Genomic DNA, 21350 nt, shown 5'->3' with positions numbered 1-21350 from the left:
GATTCCTGACATGATCCTGGCTAGTCCCAGGATCTGAGAGAGGGTTCTTGGCCCAGGAGTGTCTGCAGGTCAAGGGAGCAGTGCCTGAGGGCATCAGAGGCTGTATCTGCAAGGCAGGCAAGAAGGACCAAGGACTATTTAGGGGATAATAAAGGACCAGGAGGAGTTCTAAGACTCCCTCTGTGACAAGAAGGGACATGTCATGTTAGAATAAAAGGACGAAGAAAGAAGTGAAAAGCTGAAGATTAGCCTTAGAGATTAAACCTTGAAGTTCATGGTCCTGGGCCCTCTTTCCAGCCCTTCCTTAAATGACTAGGGGGTCTACCAGTAAGGAAGGGAATGACTAAAATTTGTATCTAACTGCAGCTGGAATTCCAGCGACCACTGCTCTCACATTTTCCCAAAGACCAGAAAACTGACTTGGGGGCAGGGCAGGATGATGATGGTATTCCAGTCACTTTCAGCAGGAATTAGGAAAATTCAGAAAGCTACAAAGTGCCCACAGGATTAACTTTTTTATAGTTTGAGATACAGATTGTACTTAGACTTGATTTCTTTCAAATTGCAAATGTCAGTGCTCTGTGAAGGACAACCAAGTTCCAAATGGGGCAGACAAGGATTTCAGGGGCCTGGTAAAAGCCAGTGCATGACATGGACCGTCAACTTCCAGGACTGCAGAAAGGAGCTGGGATGAGAGGGACTTACGTTCATTTTCCTGCGACATCGAGAGAGGTTGAGGAGGAGAGACACTTTTAGCTCCCGGAAGGTTTTCAAGTCCTCACCAAACCCTTCTCTAGGGAATTTCTTCAGAGCGTACTGGTAGCGCTGGGCAGCTTCCTTTACTTTCCCTTTCTAGTGGGAGCACAAGATAGCAAAACACACGGTTGGTCTGCTGAGCAGCTGAGGAGGGTTGCTCCCATTCCCTTCCTCTCTCCGCAGTTACTACGAAGGGTTGGCCCTCCCGACACCAGCCCTGACGGTGAGAGCAGAAGAGTCCAGTCTTTTCTACTGGAAGCTCACCTGGCAGGCGAGGGGTGACGAAGGGGATTCCCAAGATACAAGCCAGAGAAACAAAGTCTTGGCGTATGAAAGGCCTGGGACCCCAGCTTCCCAACTGGACTCCCAAGGAACTGACCTTGTTCATTTCAAAGGAGCTTTTTCTCGACCTGATCTCCCTAGGACACATAGCATTTCCCAGTCCCAATCACTCCAAAGTTATTACTACTTCTTTACATTTGTCTTATCTGGAAATTCTTTTTGTTCCACCTTGCCAGTCCTCTACAAGAGGCCATTCTCTTCCTCACAAGGGATGTGGGAGCTAAAGCAGTCTAGCTGTTGCTCCCCTAATCTCATGGCATAAAAGAATATCAATGAGTCTTCCCCTGTTTTTCGAAAAGGCATGGGGTAGGGTGGTGGTAGAGAAGTGAAATTTAGAATTTGTGATGCCATCTGACTATGTCAGAGGGATTTTCCAAGATGAGGTAAATCTATGACCCAACTAGGGACCTGGTCACAGGGGCCTTGAACTTTTCTTACATTTTGCATCTGAAAATCTATAAGCTGAGCCCAGAATGATGCAGGAGGCATCTCACACTCTGTTAGCTGAACTTTATCCACTCCATTCCTTCTGTATAGTTGCAACTCCAACCAGAGATCCTGCTCTTTTATTTTCTCTTTAGACCCTTTCACTGAGGACAGACTTGGGAGTCTTCCAAGGCAGAATTCTGGGTAGGAGCAGGAGTAGCTCTGCCTGTTTAGGAGGTAGGACTCCTTGTCTTAGGATGCCAGAAGTTATGTTATAAACAGGGCTGAGATTCTTGACAGCAATGCCATTCTCAAGTCCATAAACATGACACCTAGAGAGGCCCTTCTTTGAAGTCATGTAGAATCATGGTTGGGTCAGAACTCAAGTTTCCTAGAAGCCTAAGAGTCCTAGATTACAATAACTCTCACTCAAAGGGTCTTCGGGAAATACAACTCTACTCCCAGGAGCTCTGTATACTCCTTACACAAGGCGGAAGTAACGTGCATCACAATCATTTCCTCATCTTTGGGTCTGGGCATGTCTCAGTGACACCCGCTGCCAAAAGCTGGGCTGGATTTGTATTTACTTTAGGAGAAGAAGATTCAGCTAATCTTAACACAATGAGATAACTCTGACATGGAAAGTTCTTAAGGGACTTCCTGCAGCCCATGGGAGTTTGGTGTGTGTTAGGGTATGGAGTCTTCAGCTTGAATTGTGAGTACAAGAAGACTTCATACCTTTTTTGTTGTCATTCAGTGAATGACTTCAAGTAAATCTTATAACTGCTATTTGTCTTGGTTTCCTTTTCTTCCTCAGGGATGCTGATAAGCTATTATTACTACAGATTTTTAAATCTACATATATATTAAATATAAAACCTAAGATTGATGCCTCTTTCCCACAGACTGGAAATATCTGCACTATGTCACTTTTCTTTTACTTGTCCCATGGTTTCCAGGCTCCAATGAACAGATGCCATGTAGAATCTATGTATCTGCCTATTAGTGACCAGGTACCACTAGGTCTTTAGGTTCATCGGCTGCAGGCATGTGCAGGCTACTCTTGCTCTCTTGTTGAGAAAGCAAAAACCTGGGATCCTCAGCTTATGAGCCCACCATTGAGGGACGGCACTGCCTCTAGAACCAAGGGTGAGACCTGCCGAGACTTTGGGAGATTCTACAAGTAGAGAACAGTCAGCGGCTGTCTGGAGGACACGGTTCCTTCCTCCCCTCACCTTATAAAACATGTCCCCCTCTTCCATCAGCTTGCTCAGCAGGATGATCATGATGTCTGGTTTGGAGGTGGCCATCGCCCATGTGGCTGGACCTGTAGTGTACAGGATGCATGATGGGTAAAAAACTCATACAATGTAAGGGTGGTAGGAAGCTGGGTGAAAAAAACACCCCTGGGGAATTTCTGCTGAGAGAACAACTTGCTCCACAACAATGGCCTCATCTTTTAGAACTGGGAGCGTCTTACTAACTCCCCCTGCCAAGAAGCTGCGTTGGATTTGTATTCACCTTAAAATAAGAATGTTTGCACTGTCTGAGTTTGCACCATTGGAGGGCAGCAAAGCCTGCGTGTTGTATCTGGGCAGGCGATGGCTTAGTTTGGAGTTATTTTAAATAAGGAAATTGGGAGAAAGGGTTTACATTAAATGTCACCGTAAGATTTTAAAAATCCAAAAAGGGTAATTTATTTCAGAATCTGGGACTCAAAACCCCCAGCTGTTCAGTCTCAATTTTTAAATACGTTCTTTGCAGAAGGGAAACCATGAAAGACTCTAAAGGCTCCCTTAATTTGTAAGTACTGAATAGGACTCCTGGGATTCATGCTGAACCAGGAGCACGGTTCCAATGTGAAACAAGCCAACATGACTGAGGACCACTTTACCCACAAAGAGAAAGAAAAGGTTAACTCGATTAGTTTACGGATGCCTGAATTATTTACCAACTAAGCTTTTCAGGGTTAGTTATCAAAAGTTCAAGTTATTCTCTACAACAGTCATTAAAAAAAATCTTCTTTTAAGGTGAAGTAAATTAAAAGATTAGAGGTGTAGGGAACTCATGCAGGCTAAATCAAAGAGGAGAAGGCAAAGCTGACCAAGCCATCAGACCACGCCTGATGCTGACAGCGGTGAAATATACCTCGTGGGCGACTCGGTAACGTCTGACAACCTTCAAAGAAAGGAGAAAACAAAAAGTTGTAGGAGAGGAAAAAAAAATGGATGAAGGTGAAAAAAAAAAAAAAAAAAAAGAAGGAAAAAGCAGCAGTGAGAGGCAGGCAGCAAAAAAGCCAGCATATCAGCCAACCCTTGTCTACAGGTCTGAGGGATGGATGGGACAGCAGCCGCAGGGACTCGAGAGGCCAAAGCACATACAGAGCAAGGGAAAGCGAAGGCTGTGGCAGTGCAGGGATCCAGGATGCTCACAGGGCGGGGCTGCTACCGAGGCATCAGCGCCGAGATGCGCTTAAGGTCAGAGCAGCCTCCTGGCTGAGGCTACTCGCGGCACGGCAGATAGCCGTGTGATTTTGGACACAGGGTAGTGTAGACCATGGCTCAGATGGTGCTTTCTCTGGGCCAAGAGTCTTTCTGTTCACTCGGACAATAACTGGGCCAGGGCAGAGGGCAAACTATACACACACTCACACCACACACCCGGGGCAGCCAGACCACCGGACCAGTCTGGCCCCTGGGCACAGATGGCCAGCACCCTCTTCCTTTCTCCTACCTATCTTGGCTCCTTTCTTCAGAAGAGTGACAACAACAGAAGTGTTCCGGCACCCCACTGCCCTATCCAAAGGGCGCATTCCGCTGTAGTCAACGTGCTCGATCATGGCCCCGTGATCCACCAGGAACTGGACCTAGGACACGGATGAAGCAGCGCAGTTAACCCAGGTGTAACGGCTCACACTGCTCCACTCAGGGCTCTGGCTGCTGCCTGCCCTTTATTCAACTGCTGGTTTGAACCAGGCTGGACAGCCATGGTATTCCAGGCCAGACCTATGTTCCTGGTCTTTAATGGTGTTGTGAATGTTCCTGCCCTCCAGCAAGTATAGATCTGAGAACTTTATGTCAGGAATCATCAACCCCAGATGACACTGTGGATAGAGGACCTTCCCTATTCTTACCACCCTGAGGCTTGGTTAAAGGCACTCACCACCTCAGCATCACCGTAGAAAGCCGCCAGATCCAGTGGGGTGCGGCCATTCTTGTCAGCATGGTCTGTGGCAGCTCCATTATCCACCAGAGAACGTACTACCGAGAGATGACCCTTCAAACAAGCCCAGCTGAGGGCTGTCAATCCTTCTTTGTCCATTAGCGCGATGGAGGCACCTACAAGAGCAGGCATAACACAGGGCTGAGGAAACACGAGAAACGTGAAAGTTCACAGCAGGAGGGAAAGCTGGTATTCAAGGTGTACACTCGGCCAAAGCACAGCTTATGTTTCTGGCATGTGAGTTGTCTTTTGATAAAACTGTTAACAAAATTGCTCCCACGAGCTGTCAGTACAAGAGTCCAGTTCTTTGACAGGGCAGCCTATCCTGGGCTGTGCACAATCTCTCCCCAAGCTTACTGTCCATCCGTAAGCTTCATCACTCCTCTGTGAGAATCCTCAACTTCGGCCAAAATGGATGTGCTCACCACCCCTAGAATCTCCCACAAGTACTCCTGTATCCTCACTTCTGGTTACGTTGCTCCCATGTGTGGAAACCTTTTTTCTCCCCATGACTTAACCTCACTTCTACCTGTTCTCTAGGAACCACCTCAAACCTCCCTGTCTCCAAAACGCTTCTCCCATTCACTGTTACCTCATCTTGAACCTGCTTGACATATGTCACCTTATTCTGTTATTAATCTTTTTTTTTTATGTATCCCACTTATATGTAATAAATTCTCAGTGCATGTTTTCTGAACTCGGCAAAAATCTTCGATTTCTAATAGTATAAACTCCTTGAGAGGTCCTCATAAAATAAGGAGCTCAGAACATGTTTATCATTGACGATAGTACCAGGTCACCTTCTCCCTCCTTAGAATGGGAAGGAAACGGACTCATGGGAAGAGACTGAGCCCAGGCCAGGAAGGAAATCGGGAGTTTAATTAAACTCGTCAGCCTTCAACAACCCCATCCCCACTCTTTTAGCCTATTTTATATTCTGCATGTTCTTCCCTTCAACATTTCTATTCTCACCTGTGAGGAGCAAGCACACTTGCCGTAATGTTTTGTAATTAGTCTAAAATTCAATACACGTTTGGTTCTCAGCCTAGACTGTAAGCTCTTGGATGGCAAAGAGCCCGTCGTTCCCTTGCTAGTTTTGAAGAGTACCTAAGATGACTCTTTCCACACAGTTGGCATGACATGCTCACTAACTAAATTAGAGATCAACTTACTGCACACATAGTTCATTTTCCAGGCTGCCTCCTCAGCTGGACAGGATTCAGATGTCAGATCAAGCTCAGGACCTGCCACAGCCAGGCTCTGGGGCTACTCAGCAGTTATGTGGCCTATCACCTCTGTATCCCTAGAGGTCAGAGAACCAGACTTTGGGGCTTCCCGTAACAGGATGAAGGGTTGGAAAGTACGATACTTCTAACCCTGAGGAGAGCCATCCATGTACTGGGTTATCTTTTCACAACGGTATAGTTTGCAACTAAAACACTGACGCTAACATGGAATGAGTCTGAATATGGGACAGAATCTAAGGAGTTTTCTCAGATGCAACATCTATAAATTTCCTGGACAGAGTCTTCAGGGGTGGAAAAAGCAGGATAAGAAGGTTCTGGATGTATGTTACAGATAAATTGATTTTACAAAGATAAGGGAAGCTGGAATTGAAGAAATTAAAAGGAGATGCATATGAAAAAAACCCATGTATTCAATTTCCTCCGAAAATTCAATTTGAAATCTTCCTCTCCTCTCTTTTCTTCTCCTGGCAGTTAACAGAATCACAGTTCTCCCAAACATCCATTTTAGAACTTTGGAGTTATCGTCAACTCATCTATCCTTACGTCCTGCATGTAATCAACCCTTATATCCAAAATCTTTTTTGCACTTGGCCCTCCTGTTCTATCCTAACAGCTACTGCACCTTGGATTTGGCATTACCTCTCATCTACTCGATGACAATGGCTTCCTAATTGACCCCCAGGTCCACTATAATCCCTTCATCAACTCTACTATTCACACCACTGCCAAAGTGATTTTTTTTTTTTTTTAAAGCACAACTCTGGCACTGATTCCCTTTTAAAAAATCTTGAAAGGCTCCATACTGCCTTCAGATAAGTCCAAACTCTTTTAATCTGCTCCTTTTCAATTTCTTTCCACATACATTTCCAATTTTATTTCCCAACAGTCCTCATGTATGTCACTGGACAACTTGCATATTTCCCCAAACCTGTTGTGTACTGTTTCTCCTCTCCGACCTTTCATTTACATTACGTCCTCTCCCTGAATATAGAACATTTTTCCCATTCAAATTTCAAAGTCTGTCCTGTTCTAACTCAAATACCTTTATCATCAGAGTACTTAGGATTCTCTGCTTTTTAAGGTAGTTCCTTATCTTTGTTTTATCCCCTTCTTGCCAGATTACAGACCCTTTGAAGACATAGATTGTAGTGTATTTATTTAAAAAAATCACTCAGTTCCTAGCATAGTGTTTTGCGGATAACGTAGGCTAAATAAACTTGGGTAGGATTTGTTGATTGGGAGAAAGTCTCTGATTTAAGTGTGAAAGAATGAAACAGTACGAAGACTGGAGACCAGAATGCCTGCAGCGTAAAGGGAACAAATCTCTGGGATCTGTGTCTGATGAGCTTCTACGGGCTCTCGGCAGACTGTGTGCAGTCATCTACAGCTTATCTGTGGTAAAGGGGTCCTGCCTTTTCCACTAGGCTCAGATTGTTCTGGGACATTTACTCCTGCCATGTTTTATCCTGAGAAGCTAGGCATATCTCCCTTGCTCCTCCAGCCCCCTCTTAGCAGAAGGATAGATACCATGAAACCTGGTTTGTTTGGTGGCTTGTATTGGGGAAGCAAGAACCACTCTGTACACCGGGAAAACAGTTCTCTGATTCTGACCCAGTTTTGTGAGTCTAAGGTTGTGGAAACAAATCTTTGCAGGAGAGAGCTAAAGATCCAGTAAGTCTCTGACTGAGTTGTAGTTTGAAATCTTAGAAGAAGAAACCTTGTCTTCTTCCTAAATCAACTACCCTTCAGCTGCTCCAGCCTGGGCATGATTTGCAGGAGCTTGTTTTTCTTGAAGTGTGTGCACTTATGGATATTAATTATAGTTGAAAAGATCCCATTTACTCATAGGGGAGGCTTGCTGGAATGGAGTAAAAGCTGGTCACAGTCACACCACCTCCTGCTTGATGCAAATGCTCAAGCTCCACTAGATGGTACTGCAGAGTCACTAGTGACTGGAGCTTTTCTACTACAGAGGTTCCCCTGTCACTCACTACTGTTCTGTATAGATGACTGAGGTCAGAGCCATGGAAGGGAATGCTTTGGATAGCATGACCACAATCTCCTTTCACTTATTTCCCATTCACCAGGAATATGTGAATGTTGGTAAATGTCAAAAGGAATTTATTACAATAGGAGGGTAATAATACCCTGATTCCTCAAATAGGGTCCCATGGTCAACAATCATTTCAACTTCCATTTGCCTCCTTAGGAAACAAGAAAAATATTAGTTGTGCAGGCTTACAAAAGAATTGATAAAGTCAAAATACGATCCCTGGAAGATGAACATTTATTGAGTGTACATTAAAAAAAATCAAAGTTGGGAGATTAAAGAGCTTAGATTATGTAAATTTGATTAGGATACCAAAAACCCCTCAAGCTATAAAGAAACAGAGAACGTCAGAATTAGAAGGGTCCCACTGTATATGAGAAGAGAGGAGACGGACTTTCATTTTCTAATCAACTGGCTTAAGAATATCCATTCTCAACTCCTCTTGGAATCCATCCCTGGAAATCATGAGTTCCTTGGGTTGTTATGGGCACTGATCATCAAGCTCTGGCATCGTAGGACTGACCTTGAGCAAGGAGAAAGTCCACAGTTCCCAGGTGGCCTTCGGAAGCCGCCATCATCAGGGGAGTACGGCCCTGCTTGTCTGCCATGTTGACATCAGCTCCATGGGTGAGTAAAAGATCAACAATCTGCAGGTGCAGAGAAGCAGGGACCAATCAGCCAGGAAGCGCTGCTGAGCAGACGCACACACGCCCTCCCCCACACTGTGAGAACTCCCCGCGAGTCACCTCTAAAGAAACTTCCCACTGCAAGAAACCCCTGCGTGGTCTAGTACCATGGGGTTCGATCTCTGACTCTCTCAGGGACAGCCAAATGAGAAGAACTCAACTCTAAATGTCCGACTCAGCCACTCAGTAAAAAAGAATTCAAGATAACAAAGGCCAAGATGTAGACTAAACAACCCCATGATGGAAGCGCCAACACCTATGTCAGTGCCATTCTACTGGCCTCCAGGGGTTGCAAACCTGCCTGCAGTGAATATTTACAACTGAACAGAATACAGTAAATACAAAATACAGCCTCTGATAACTCTTTAGCACTGTTTGGCTCCTAGGACTTTTTTCCTACTTAAACATTTTCAAAGATTATAACCAATATACTTTTTTTTCCATCCTAAATATATAAATTAGCGTTTATCCAGAATCCAAACATCTGGAAAGATCGCATAACTAGAATTTACATATACCACATTTTCTTTTTGCAAGTCTGAGACACACCTGCTGTAAGTGGTTAGCAGGGATCTGCTGAGGTTTGAACCTTCCAGAGACCCTGGGGATGTTGTGAAGTGTGAGAAGGAGGTCACTGCATGACCAGGCCAAAAGTAGCTAGTCCTTCTATACGATACAGATCATCAGGAATGATCTGTATCATATAGAAGGTATGAATGTTAATTTTCTGACATATTCTCAATTAACCAGAATATTAATAACAGAGGCTCAAGTCTTCAAACCCAGTGACTGCTGGATAACCCAAATTTTGTGATTTTTTTGCTCTCTGCTTCAGAAGTTCCCGCCCAGCACTCACCCCTGCCTGGGGCACTGGAAGTAGCTACCTGCTTACCTGCCAGTGGCCTTGGCGAACGGTGCTGAATAAGGGCACTGCCCCTCGGCGGTTTGGCTGGGCCACTGCTGCCCCCTGTTCCAGGAGCAGACGACACACCTCCAGTTTGCCCCTTCCAGCTGCAGCTGTCAGGGCTAAGGGCAGAGAGCACAGAGTGAGGACAGGGGTTCTTGCCTTCTCCAGCCCTCTAGGGTAAGCAGGGCAGCATACCTGTGTTTGATGAATGTAATTGCTACTTTACCTCCAAGAATGATGATTTTGGCTACTTTTGCCATGAAGGAAATTTTCAAAGAAAAATAAAAGGGCTTACATATATGGAGACAATTATAATAATTTTATTGAAAAAATCACCTTTGACCAAACTTACTTGGTTTCATGTTTCCTACCCAGACTGTCTTCTCTGCTTTTAATACCTCTCTTTTTTGGTACCTCGTCCCAGCTACAAACCTTTTACTGGTATGTGCATGGGTAAGAATGCAGAGAGAAGGGTCTTTGCAGACTAAGGTCTTTTAGAGTTAGCTAGGAACCACCTCTGGCCAATTTCTACTCCTGGGCCCTTAAACTCAGAGAACCAGTCAGAAATTGCAGTCTTAATTTTGTTGATTTCTTAAACGACAGTTTCCTGGATTGCTTTTAAGGGAGTATTTACAATAAAAATATATTAAAAAAGTAAAAAAAAAAAAAAAAAAAAGAAATTGCAGTCTAAGAGCCTTGGGCCAGTTTTCATTCTTTTTTTTTTTTCATCAGTTGAGACAGAAGTTTCTAGTACATGCGTGACCATTTTCATAGGAGGGTCAAAACTGTTCAAGGTAATAGTCTTAAAGATGAGAGAAGTGTGACAAAGGCTCTTTTCTTCTGAATACAGGATAATGGAGTCACAGATAAAGAACAGCTATAGCGAGGATAAAGGACACACAGCAGGAAGAAACATAAATATTCTTCCTTCTGTGCTACTGTCCATTGTTTATGATCTCTGATACAGCGGAGATTCTAAGAGTGCTTATTTCATCCTTTGAGTACTATTTCAATAGCAGTAAGAGGAATTTGTCGATATACTTCTTACTAAGTCTATATTTGAACAAATACGTATTTGTCTCTTAACCAGGGATCTCAAATGTGTACACTTAGTGTTTTAAATAGATGAGGGTAGGGAAGATGGTAAACACTGTTAGAAAATGGCAGGAGTTATGCTTTTAAAGAAAGAGTATGGAGACCTTTTTCCCCACACAGACTTGAAAAACGGATGTGGTAGTCAGCGGGTCCTTCCTTTATTGTGGCCACCTACTCCAATGACAAATCAGAGGAAGATAATACTTGGCAGGTGCAGATAATATTTCAGTTTGCAAATGTTGGTATCTAATCAGGGAAGTAATTGAAATTCAAATCAAATGGTCACTTGTGATTTTTTTCATTTAAGTGCAAATTACGGCATTTTGTCTTTGAGCTTGGCCAAATTTATCCACAACTGACTCATATGCAAAACTAAAACTACCTGTAATTTCCACTGAGATAAACCTTCAAAGTAATCTTTTCCTTCCTCAAGGATAGAAAGGGCTTATGAAGGAAAATGTGGCAATTTTAGAAGAGCTTAAACTAGATGTATCTAGGCCTTGTCTTATGTGTATTTTTCATTTTATTTTTTGGAACTCTTAACATAGGCATTTCCGTCCTGTTCCTCACAGAAGGGCAGAGGCTTCATCCTATCTGAGGTGAGGGTCATTTCCAAGTCCCGAATGGATAAGTTACAAGTATTGATGGGTTTGATTGTTTACTTGACTGAGAAGTTTTGTCTCTTGTTCTTTAAATCAAAGTGATTTTCCCTCTTTTCCAAGTTCACATTTCTAATAGTTCAGGAAAAAAAAACACAACTTTAGTTCTTGGGTCAGAACACAAGAGTAGCTTAAGAATTTGACTGGCAATCATCACATTGTATACGTTAAACTTACACAATGTTGTATGTCAATTATATCTCAGTCAAGTTGGGGAAAAAGAAAGAACTTGACTGGGTTAGACACTTGTTAGGAACCATAAGAATCATCTCGTTGGTACATAAAACAAAGGGTTTGGAAAATTTCTAACCCTCCCAAGTTTAAAGTAGCTACCAGGGGGCAGGGTTGCAGCAAACCTCCCTTTCAATGTCTTGTGTATGGCGTGGGGTGTGTGTGTGTGTGTGTGTGTGCGCAAATACATTCTTTTTCACGCAAGAATTTATAGCACTCTGGAGAAAATACAGACAGTATTTCAGAATCAAGCCTCTCGTCAATGATGCTAGTTCACAGAACACAGATGAAAATTCACAAGCAGTGCCCATCCTGAAAGCTAAACTTATATACTGTCTGCTCTAACCTGGAGTCATGTTGCTGGGGGCTGGCCCATCTCAACCCACCGGACAACATGTTTATATGAGAGGGAATGTTCCATTCGGCCTTTTTCTTTGTTGTATCATCTCTGTTACTTAGGTTATGATGTAATTTGGCAGGAATCTCCAGCTGATATCTGGACATGGTCATTAACACAGCTGGCCAACTTCATCTCAGAACAACACAACTATGGAAAATTTGGTCTGTACTTTTCAAAATCCAAGAGCAAGGAGTTGCTTTGGCTGGATTTTATATAGGTCTTATCAAAAAACGTTAAAACTTTTTGAAAGAGAGACGATTAAGGCAAAGCCAGCTCTGTAAAACAACAAACTGATTCTTAGAGCAAATGTTAACAGTTTGGAGCCAAATCTCTTTTCCTAAGAGACCAGTAACAGAATTCGTTCCCTAGCGTGTCAGCATCTGATGAGATTATCTGAAATAAATGGTCCTTTTTCAAAGGGAAACAGTTAAGGAGTTTGAAGACACAGACAGGATACAGCTCAGAGTTGAGGAAACAGCCAAAGTCGGCTTCGATGGGATGCTGATGCGAATAGAATGCAGAGAAGCAAATGGTTCTTTTATCTCTTCTCAACCTTGAAAGTGTACAGCACAGACAGGTCATGGAAGACCGATGGGATGGAGGTGGGTGGGGAAGACATATACTGATCACTGCTATCCAAAACAACATTAATTAAACATTTATAGAGCTATTTGTCAGATACTGTCGGCTCTCAAGGAACTCAGGGTTGAATAAGGATAACAGACAAACAAATACATTACTATACAGTGTGATAAGCACAACAGAGATAAGTCCATGGGGGTTGTCTGGAGGTGGCACAGAGGAAGAAGTGTCTGAGAAGGTCTCCAGGAAGAGATGACAATCTAAACGAGATGCTGAAAGAGAAATAGGAGACTTACAGGCAACGACAACAGGGAGGCATTCTAGGCACAGGGAGAGCACGTATAAAGGCACTGAGGTGGGGAACGGCACGTTTACTCCTACTGGAGAAGACAGGCAATAGATGATGCTAGAGATCATGACACGTCTTTTTATGCTACCTTTTTTTTTTTTTTTGGCCGCATCACACAGCATGTGGGATCTTAGTTCCCCGACCAGGGATCAAACCTGTGCCCCCTGCATTGGAAGCATGGAGTCTGAACCACTGGACCACCAGGGAAGTCCCTTTCTATGCTACATTAATGTTACAGGTGGTCAATGAAGGGTGGTAAGCAGGAAAGTGACATGGACAGATTGTGGCTTAGAGAGATCACTTTGGCTGAAGTCTGGGAGATAAATCACAAAAGGGTGAGGCCAGAGACAAGAAGATCAGCTAGGAAGTAGTTGCAATAATCTAGGCAAAAGATGATGAAGGCACGAATTAATGGTATCTTGTTTATTTTCTGAATTTTCGCTACTTTTGGGCCATGGATGGCTCAGGCTCTCCAGAGTTGCTAGAAGCTTTTAATGCTGGTTCTGTTCTATAGCTGTAAGACAAAGGAGAGGAGGGATTGGTGAACCATCTTGTCACCTTAATTGCCTTTCTTCTGTGTTGGAACACAGATTTCTGTGTTCCATAAGAAATCTGTGAAAACTCTGCAGGATGGGAGGAGTCAGCCAGATGGTGAAAGCTCGATGTAGGAAGGTGCTCTTTGGAAGGACAAAAGGCCATAAAAGGAGGACGAAGACAACCAGGATATTCTAGTGACCTGCTTTTAGAAAATCTGATATGTAAAAATTACATCTCAATAAATATTTCACCATATGCTAAGGTATATTTCATTGATTCTAAGATGCACTTTCTTCCCTCCGCATTTTTAACATCTCAAAGTCAGGTTGCATCTTATAATCGATGTGATAATAAAGAACTGTGTCAGTTTTATAGGCAGAGGGTTTTTCTTTCTGGTTTTTTTTTTTTTTTTTTTTGGAATGGCACATAAAATAATGGTTATATAGTTTCTTATAGTTACTGGTGTTTTGGATTTAATACAGTAAATGATACAAATTGTTGGAAACACCATTACCATCATATTTTCCCTAAGTAAAAAATTGGGTTGTTTAGGCCAGGGTTGCAGATATGAGACCCTAACCAGCTGGCTGCAGGTCATAGACCTTCATTCTCTATGCAAGGGAAACATGTAAAAGATTTTGCCATTGGAGGAAACATCACAATTCAATGAGTCATTATAAATTTTAAACGATTATGTGCCGTAAGTTAAAAAGAAACGTGTACTTGGTAAATCCATCACTATAGATAGAAAAGCAACTCAGAGTCTACCCTACACTAGTGGTGAGTTGTAGGGACATTTTTTAACATAGCAAAGACATCATTTCCCAGAAATTTTTCTGAAGTCAAATAACTTTTTATAGCTCTATAAATTATATTACAAATGTATTTCATTCTAACTCATATTTAAATAACTAGTCTTATGTTCATAATGCTGAAATTAGTTCATATAAATATCAAATTAAACACAACACAATTCTGACTACAAGCAAACTGATGTGAAACTTTGATTTTTTTTTTACAATCTTGAGATATGGTACGTATGTAAGGAAATTAATGTAACAAACTTTATTGCACACTTTAAAGCAGGAAATCCTTTAAAAGTCCTGAGGCTGTAAAGTTTTATTCTAATAAGAAATTCATATCAATAAAAATAAGTCTTCCACTTAGTTCACACCCTTCTTGAACATTTTTAAGGAATTCTTTCAAGGACAGCACTAGGATGTGTGTGATATTCATCACTATGATTGCTAGTCTTGTAATTTCTGTCCATTATCGCCATCGGGCCACTACTTTTTGTTGCCCTCCCCAGTTAGGGTTAGGGTTGCACGCGTGTGGCCTGGCAACAGGAGACTCTGGGAGGGACGGCGGGGCTGTGTCAGGGAGGCTGTGTTGATGGGATGTAAACCATCATGTCTCTCCCGCAGCTCCAGGTCTCAGGATGCACACTCCACAACTGCTGGCGCCCTGGCCAGCCCCTTCCCCTCAGTCTGTCCTCTGGCTTCCCTCAGGGTGGGGCCCCAGAGACAGCAGCTGTTGCCAGCTGCACATTTTCCTTTAATCTGTCATGGGCTCTTAAGCTGCAGCTGCCCGGCATCTGCTCTCTTTGGCTCTGACAGAGGGAGGGATTGTTTGAGAAGCAAATTCCTGAGCTCTGGACCATTCTACACGATGTTAAAGAAGCCATGAAACCTATATATAAGATTACTGCCATGTGTGGAAACATCACAGTTCAATAGGTAATTATACATTTTAAGTGAATTCAAGCATCTTCTCATTTTTAATAACATTCTGACCCTAACCAAAGCATATCCCCCTCTTGTTTAGTAAAATGTTCTCCCTAAAATCGGCCATCTCAATGTTGGTCTACTTATCCTGGCAAACACGACACATATCTGTGGTGATTCTACAGTTTTTACTGCCCTGGTTTCATAAAAACACATAAAAGGTTACTAATGTTTTTCCAGATGTTCCAGTTTAGACTTGGGGGAAAGACAACAATCATTTCCTGCAAAGGCCACAAGGAAGAGGCTTCCGTTTGTGGAGTAAGTACCAAGCAATATAGAAATGGCTTTGCTACAGAGACTGCGCAGGGCTGTGCCCTACAGGGGGGACCTTCATTTTGCATCCTGATAGCAACTGTACTCATGACGTATCAGTTTAACCATGTCAGGACCACTCTGCCATGATAACACTTGGTTCAGTAAGCCAGAGGTGTCAATAAAAATTTAACTTCTTGGTTTATAGCTACAGGAGAAATATTTATTCCTAACTGCTATAAGGATCACAGGAAAAAAAAAGTTCACAACTATTTTCTGCTATGGTTTGGCACACTGTAAGGAAACTTTCAGTCTTTTAAAATATTTGGAAACAAGAGCGGGGGAAGGTTTTGTCTGAAAGAAGACTCTGGGGCTAATGGCATGGAGCATCCAAAGGGAAAGAGGAGGAAAGAAGGAAACTGCGTGACTTTGTACTTTGGCTGAATCAGTCTCCAACACAATAGCCGTAAGACAGAGACTGCCACCTTTGGTCTGGCAGAGAAAAAAATCAGGGTGTGAGATGCAGAGAATATCTCCACGCAGACATGACACATGCACAGAGAAGAGAGAGATGTCCACAAGAGGTACCTGTCTCTCCCCAGAGGCTGTCAAAGCTGTTGATCTGTGCTCGCTCCACCTCCTCCTCATCTTTTTCTGGAAGATCAAGTAGGTAGGAGACAATCTGAAACAAGAAGTTGTGTCAGCTCAAACGTCAGGCGGAAAACTATACTACTGATACTAGCCTGTGAGGTTTGGAAGATACCCAGATACCCAAGGGTCATGCTCTCTCTTGCACACAAAAGGAGTCAGAACTGACTGTCCTCGCATAAAAACCCAAAGCTGCCATGATGAGCATTTGTTCTACCAGGTAGTTTACATGTTTCCCTTGAACACAATTAACTTACACAGCATGTGACTTCCAAAAATCACATATTTATCACATTTGAGTTAAAAAAGCAAACCCTCGTCCTCCTAATAAAAATGCTACCAAGAAATAAACAGGAAAAAAAATCAATAAACAAAACCCAGAAAATAAATATGGAGAAAACTGAGGGCCCGTAGTTTTTCAGAACGGAGCTATTATCTTCTTTTTTCCTCTTGGAATTACAAGGACTGCTTGGGGATAATAAAAGGAGAATGGCTGCTAACAACAAAGGAAAGTGACAGCTCTGCTTCCAGGAATTTGACTGTAGAGAGAGCTAAAAAGCCTTCTATAGATAATAAAAATTCCAATTTCACTTAATATTCCCTTGGTGATACATCAGGTCAGCTGATGGGGTAGCTGTGTCACTGAAGCATCTCAAGCAGTGGCGAGCCAACTTGTACTGGCCCATGAAAGCGGACTGTTAAATTTTCGGAATTTTGCAAGCCAGTCAGTAAACAAAGATGTTTATTAAAAAATTATATTAAAAAAGGTTAAAATATCAAATGTTATAACTTCTTAATTATTTAATTTCATTTTACTATTATCTATGCTCTTCAGGTTATTTATATTTACTGTATGTGTATGGTGGAAATTTTATATAATGGTGTGCTCCTGTGCATCTCTTTGAAACTTTGTGTTCGGTGATGTCACGTTGGCAGCTTGAAATCAGCCATGGTGGGGGTATTTATACCCTGGAAATCGGCAAACTTTGTAAATGAGGATTTGATTTAGTGCTAAAGCTAAAAGAGGTTCCAGTTTAATGAATATAATTTGTATGAGGGTGAGACGTAGTTTAACAGTAGATCGCACATCAGATTTAATGACAAAATTATTGGGAAAAGAGCAAATAGGGGTGCAACTTCATTTATCAAATCATGGTTGAGCTGTAACCACAGGATGGGTATGGATATACATTTAGCAAAAATCAACAAAAGCATTCAATTAAGAGTATTACACAATTCATTATTATTTGTAAACTGTGTGCAACATTTTTTTTAATATCAGTAAAATTTATAATAAATTTAAGTCTATATGTACATACACACACACACACACACACACACACATACACACTTCTGCTCCACTCCACTCCCCTCCCCAGAGCTGGCTGTTACACATTTCCTAGAACACTACCAATTCCACATATTTTGCCACTGTATTATTACTTTCATTAATAAATAAATTAGCAAAAATACCATCTGCACAGTGTTTAACAGTTTACATCTCATATCAACATTGTAAAAAAGAATTTATTAGCCTCGTTTTACTGGTGGGAAACTAAGGTTCTAAGAGATTAGGTAAATTGCCCAAGGTCCAGAGCTGATGAGTAGGAAAGCTGGGCCTCAAACCTGGTTCTTCTGAGATTACAACTGTTGTGCCCTTTCCATTCCACTCTGCCTACCCATGTGAACACAGGTCAAAAAATAACCTCCTGAGCCTAGTGTCATTGTCTGTTAAATAGGGGTGGAAAGATGGGGAGGAATCAGATTAGATAATTCCCGAGATCCTTTCCAACATAATTCTAGGTACCCTGGAATCTCCCTACTCCTCAGATCAATGACCAAAAACCTAATTCACATTAATTAATTAGGCTGACAAATTTTTTTTTTTTTAATTTATTTTTGGCTGAGTTGGGTCTTTGTTGCTGCGTGTGGGCTTTCTCTAGTTGCAGCAAGCGGGGGCTTCTCTTCATTGCGGTGTGCGTGCTTCTCATTGTGGTGGCTTCTCTTGTTGCAGAGCACAGGCTCTAGGTGCGTGGGCTTCAGTAGTTGCAGCATGCGGGCTCAGTAGTTGTGGCTCGCGGGCTCTAGAGCACAGGCTCAGTAGCTGTGGCGCACGGGCTTAGTTGCTCCGCGGCATGTGGAATCTTCCTGGACCAGGGCTTGAACCCGTGTCCCCTGCATTGGCAGGTGGATTCTTAACCACTGTGCCACCAGGGAAGCCCTAGGCTGGCAATTTTATAATAATGCAACCCCTTTTTCCTGGTTTCCTAGGTCCTTCAATACACAGCTTGAAAAAACCCCCCAAACCTTATCCGCTGCTTTCTTACCTCAGTATAACCCATGCTGGCTGCAGCGATGAGGGCCTGCTGGATGGCGTGGCTCTTCTTAAACACCCCTTGCTGCTGGCCCGCCATTGTCCAGTCACACTGAATCAAAAACTTGACAACCTCCAGATGACCTCGGAGTGCAGCATGGACCAAGGCACACTGCCCATTCTTATCCAAGTGATCCACCTACGGGAGGGGACAGAGAAACCTATGTGAAAAAGACTGTGGCTGTATTCCCAATCTAGTCACATCAGCCCACTGCACAGGTCTGGACTACTAAGATTCCTCCTCTCCTATTCCTTGGACCAATCCCTGAGAAAATTTAGAAGATACTCTCCTACTCAGGCTAGATCTTCACTGAGCTACAACTCTGGTAGATGCCCCTCTGGGGAGAACCTCTTTGCATAACGTCAGGTTTTTGTTTTCACATCAAAAGAAACCAAAAAAAACCACCCAAAAACAAAACACCAAAACTCCCAGCTCCAGCTTTGTTTTCCTGAGGTACACTCTCCCTTGTCCTCAAATAGTTCTTTTTAGACCCAAATTTGAAAGACTTGTAAGCTGCGTTGGCACAAAAAACTGTCTTTGAAATCATGAAAGGGAAGAAAAAAGTTTTGAAGCTCAAATTTTTTGGTCTTCCAAAGAAGCAAAACATCTCATATCATGAATCACACATTTGACCACTATGCTTTGGCAAAGGCCACTGCTCTCTTCCAGTGGGAGGGCAGAATCTCAACCATCTGGCCAAAATGGCTAGAGGTACTTGGAACTTAATGCTAGACTATGTTCCAACAGCAGTTTTTACAGTTGCAGTGCTGGTTACAAGTTTAGGCTGAAAGAGAAGGCTGATTAAGGTCAGTCTACCAGAAGGTCCCCAGCTACAAGTCTCAATAGATGAACAGCCTTTTCTGGCAGGTGGGCAGGTTATTTTCCAGTGGTAGTTAGAGCACTTGAAGCCTAAGTTCTGTATCTGGTTCTCTCCAGCTTTAGTTCCACCCGGCCATCCACATAACAAATGTTTACTGAATGCCTACCATGTACAAGGTACACGATAGGATAAAAAGGTAAATAAGAGAGTAAAATATAGATTCTACTCTCAAAGTTTTGAACAAGATAGGGGCAATGCGACCAATACAACAAAAACTCGTCCAACAAAGGTGTAATATAATAAATGTCAGAAGGAAAGCAAAAGTGCAATAAAATTTCAGAGAATTTCCAGCCAGAATCAGGAACAGATTCAGAGGGAAAGGTGCAATGGTCTGAATGTTTGTGTTCTCCCACCATTATTCGTTGGAATGCTAACCCCTGAGGTAATTAGGAGGTGGTGCCTTTGGAAAGTGATTGGGTCATGAGGGCAGAGCCCTCATGAATGGGATCAGTATCCTTATACAGAGGCCCCAGGGAGCTTGCTTGCCCCCTTCCACCGTGTGAGGACACAGCGAGAAGCACTGTCTGTAAACCAGGAAGCTCTCACCAGACACCGAATCTGCGGGCACCATGCTGTGGGGACTTAGCTTCCAGAACTGTAACAAGGAAACGTTTATAAGATACTCAGTCTATGGTATTTTGTTACAGCAGCCCAAATGGACTAAGAAAAGGGCTATCTCAACTGGCTGGGATAGGAAATGATTAATTCTAGTTTCTGAAGGGTAAGATACATTAAGGGGGAGTTCAAACTACAAAGTTGAGAGGGTCTTTTGGGACAAGAGCATGGATATTTTGAATGCCAGGCTAGTGGTCTGAATTTTTTTTTTTTTTTTAGAAATTCACTTTCTTTTTTATTTATTTATTTATTTATTATTTTATGACTGTGTTGAGTCTTCGCTTCTGTGCGAGGGCCCTCTCTAGCCGCGGCAAGCGGGGACCACTCTTCATCGCGGTGCGCGGGCCCCCCACCATCGCGGCCTCTCTTGTTGCGGAGCACAGGCTCCAGATGCGCAGGCTCAGTAATTGTGGCTCACGGGCCCAGCTGCTCCGCGGCATGTGGGATCTTCCCAGACCAGGGCTCGAACCCGTGTCCCCTGCATTGGCAGGCAGATTCTCAACCACTGCACCACCAGGGAAGCCCCTGAATTTTAATAAGTAATGGAGCGTCATTGAGAATTTTCATGTTCAGAACTGTATTTTTTAAAAACTAAAGCAATGAATTAAAAGAACCCTTGGCTTCTTGGGGAAATGGTTGATTCCAGGGCTGGGACAGTAATAGCAAAAGATGAGTTTGGAACATCTTGTGGTGCCAGAAAGTACAGAAGCACTCATGAAATAATGGGGGTGGGGGCTTGAAAGGACACAGGAACCAACGTGAAGAAGCTCCCAATGGCCAAATCTGGGGCAATTTGAGCAAAAAAAGAAAATACCGGCAATGGGTTATAGATCATAGAATAAAATAAATATCCAGGAACCCATAGTGCTATAAGTAAATGAATAAATGAATACATTGAGGAGAAGGGAGAGCTCTTCCTTACAGTAGAATTCCAATTAATAAATGTAGAAGGAAGAGGGAAATAGAAAATCACTATTATGCAAATATCATAGCAATAATTACTGCAGCAAGAATGGACCCATCAATGGATGGACCCTAAATTAGTGGACAAAAAAATTAGTGGACAAAAAAAAGATACAAGGTATCTGCCTAGTCTGAAAGCATCTCCCTAAAAGAAACTTCTTAATTCCAAATGGGAGAAACAGTAACTTCAGGTTGAGAAACCTGGAAGATACCACCTTATCCAGGTGATAGAGGTTAACATCCCCTGTAATGAGATCTCAACATCATGCACCTCCTGCAGTGCTGCATGAATAAGGGCAGTGCATCATGTCTGTGGTGTGATTGCCAAAAACATACAGACTCAA

General features: G+C 42.7%; 1 protein-coding gene across 9 annotated transcripts in view; it reads right to left on the bottom strand.

Annotated features, from left to right (window-relative positions):
- Positions 1 to 21350, bottom strand: part of TANC2 (tetratricopeptide repeat, ankyrin repeat and coiled-coil containing 2) — a 360962-nt gene that overhangs the window by 12105 nt on the left and 327507 nt on the right. For 7 of the 9 annotated variants that reach the window (XM_057535654.1, XM_057535645.1, XM_057535647.1 and 4 more), the window contains 9 exons: positions 18501 to 18686; positions 16114 to 16207; positions 9622 to 9755; positions 8567 to 8690; positions 4687 to 4862; positions 4258 to 4390; positions 3673 to 3702; positions 2760 to 2851; positions 706 to 852 (listed from right to left, as the gene is read on the bottom strand). In XM_057535654.1, the coding sequence (XP_057391637.1) occupies positions 706 to 852; positions 2760 to 2851; positions 3673 to 3702; positions 4258 to 4390; positions 4687 to 4862; positions 8567 to 8690; positions 9622 to 9755; positions 16114 to 16207; positions 18501 to 18686 (1116 nt within the window). The remainder of the gene's footprint in view (positions 1 to 705; positions 853 to 2759; positions 2852 to 3672; positions 3703 to 4257; positions 4391 to 4686; positions 4863 to 8566; positions 8691 to 9621; positions 9756 to 16113; positions 16208 to 18500; positions 18687 to 21350) is intronic. The other 2 variants (XM_057535646.1, XM_057535650.1) reach the window with 1 other exon arrangement.

This window comes from Balaenoptera acutorostrata, chromosome 20 (assembly GCF_949987535.1).
Source record: "Balaenoptera acutorostrata chromosome 20, mBalAcu1.1, whole genome shotgun sequence".
Taxonomy (NCBI): Eukaryota; Metazoa; Chordata; class Mammalia; order Artiodactyla; family Balaenopteridae; genus Balaenoptera; species Balaenoptera acutorostrata.
The sequence above is the reverse complement of the archived record's forward strand: the minus strand, read 5'-3'. Positions and strand labels throughout refer to the sequence as shown.